Here is a 2,518-nt window from a genome sequence, read left to right on the forward strand (position 1 = left end):
TTTGGCGACCCCCGACGAGCCCTCCTGGTTGCGGGAGGGCCATGGCAATACGCCAAGACGGCGGGATCCAATGACGCCGTGAGTGTGTGTGACTCGACGGATATGACCTCCGAGTGAGGTTCGGCCGTTTGGCGACACCCGACGAGCCCTCCGTGATAGCGGGAGGGACGTGGTGATATGCCAAGACGGCGGTAATGCGGTCCTACCGTTCGGCGACACCCGAATGGTGATACGCCGAGACGGCGCGTGTCCAAAGGCACCGTGAGTGTAGGTTACTCGACGGTGCGCGTTAACGGGGCGAGGGTGTAGGGCCTCGCCCTCGTTCAACGAGCTACGATTACGCGAATGTCCTCGCCGCGAACGTGCCCAAGCGACGTGCGGACGAGAGACATCACGCGTGACGATGTGTGACCTCCGAATGAGGTCCAGCCGTTCGGCGACACCCTGAGCCCTCCGTGATAGCGGGAGAACGATGGTGCTACGCCAAGACGGCGGTAACGAGGTCCTACCGTTCGGCGCCACCCGAATGGTGATGCGCCAAGACGGCGGTGTCCAAAAGCACCGTGAGTGTATGGTGACTCGACGGTGCACGATGAGTCGTAAGGGACCCGGGACGGGGTGAGTGTGTAAGACTCGACCTCGTCCAAACGAAAACTGCGACCACGAACATCTTCGTCGCGAACGCGCCCGTGCGACGAACGGACGAGAGACATCACGAGTGGTGAAGTGCGCGCGCCCATGATGTCTCAAGGCAATGTGGTCGTCTAGTTTCCGTCTGTATCCCCCGGCGCCGCGGGGTCGTCGACCGGAGTGACCGCCGGAGCGTTCGCGGGGAACGGGACGCTGGCCTGCTCGAAATGCAGCAGCGTATGGTGTTGCATACCGCACGATCGGCATGTCCACGCGGAGGGACAATCTTTCGATCCGTGCCCTGAGCGCAGGCAGTTGAAGCACAATTTTAAGTCGCGAGCCTTAGCCTGCCTCTCTCTCGGCGAGAGTTTCAAAAACTGGTTGCATTTCGACACGTAGTGAGGCTCTTTACAAACGGGGCAATCGGCCGTGCTAGTCACGAGCGAAGAGACCGGCGTGGACTTGGTTTTGGAGGACGGGCCCGCGACGGCCTCGAGAACCTGACAATGTTCCGCTAGAAATTTCGAGAGTTGAGTACATCGCGGTATTTCCTCAGCCCGGTGAGCGGACTCGAATTTTTCCCGAAGGGAACAAGGAAGCTTGTCTAACAAAAACTTCAGTAGGATAAAGTCCCATGAATCGGTAGGGAACTTCATCAACGCGAGCGCGCGCGTGTTCTCGGTAAACGTATCTAATAAGTGGTGAAGAGTCTCGGCCGTCTCCGCCTTCAATGGCTTTGCCTCGATTATCGAATTCAAGTGATGGTCCGCTAACCTTCTCTTATTCCGGTATCGATCGACCAGCGAGTCGTAAGCGATCAGATAGTACTCATCGGAAAACGGCAGGTTTTTCACCACGTTGAGTGGTTCCCCTTTGAGTGAAGCCAGCAGATACTGGTATTTCTCTATCGCGGAAATCTGCTGGTTGTGTATCGACGCGTTGAACAACGCGATGAAGGAAGGCCACAACGTAAGGTCGCCGGAAAACTGCGGTAGCGGGATCTTAGGCAACTTGACCACCGAGGCCTGACCCGAGGGCTGTGCCGGCGCGCCTCCGAATGGCGCGCCCGTTTCACGGTGATATCGACTCTTTACGGCGTAATGCATTTTATCGAAACTGGCTCGGATTCCGTCCTCGACCTCGAAATCCGCCGCTTCTTGTATGACCTTCAGGTGGGTGGCTTCAAAATCGTCCGCGATCTTCGCTACGCTCGAGAAGCGAGCGAGGAAGGTCGCTCGGATTGCCGCGTCGGTCGCGGCTTGTAGGGAGAGGTCGTGTATTTCTTGCATACGCCGATTGCATACTTCGCGACGAGCGTATGCGTTTTTCGACATGATGTAACAAAGGGGTCGTCCACCACAGACAGACGAAGCTAAGAGCGAAGGGTACGACGAATAGGCAGTCGGAGGCGACGGCAACTCGAACCAACAATATCGAAACCCGGCGAAAACAATCACGAAAGTCAGGTAGCCAGGGTGAGGGGTAACGGACGGCTCCGTTCGGCGCTCGCGCAAGTCCCGAGGGAATATTCTCGATAATATTCCTCGAGTTGAGCGCGGAGAATATCAGCCGTTGGATTAGCGCGATAAACACGCGTCGCAGCGTTCGAAAGGCAAATATTCTCGATCGGTGACAATAATATTTTCGAGCGATGGTACTCTCGGACGGAGCACGAATGTCGGGATAATACAAGTGCTGGGTCGGGCGGTACGTACCTCGCAACGACGTAAACACAAGCGATGCTCGAGACTATACAGAAAAACAACGCGCGCGAGACCGGCCCGTAATCGAAGGCCACGGCCGTTGTCTCTATGCGCGAAAGTATCGCTGGCCCGGAATACTCGGATATTCGACCGAATATTTCGGTTACGATCAAGTCAATTAAATG

The 2,518-nt window shown here is 56.6% G+C and overlaps 1 protein-coding gene across 1 annotated transcript; it reads right to left on the bottom strand.

Annotated features, from left to right (window-relative positions):
• Window positions 1–764: 764 nt before the first annotated feature.
• Window positions 765–1,964, bottom strand: LOC112462443. The gene has a single exon (XM_025028225.1). The coding sequence runs from the start codon at window positions 1,962–1,964 to the stop codon at window positions 765–767; it is 1,200 nt and encodes a 399-aa protein (XP_024883993.1).
• Window positions 1,965–2,518: the final 554 nt, after the last annotated feature.

This window comes from Temnothorax curvispinosus, unplaced genomic scaffold, assembly GCF_003070985.1.
Source record: "Temnothorax curvispinosus isolate PA1 unplaced genomic scaffold, ASM307098v1 QBEX01012447.1, whole genome shotgun sequence".
Lineage (NCBI taxonomy): Eukaryota > Metazoa > Arthropoda > Insecta > Hymenoptera > Formicidae > Temnothorax > Temnothorax curvispinosus.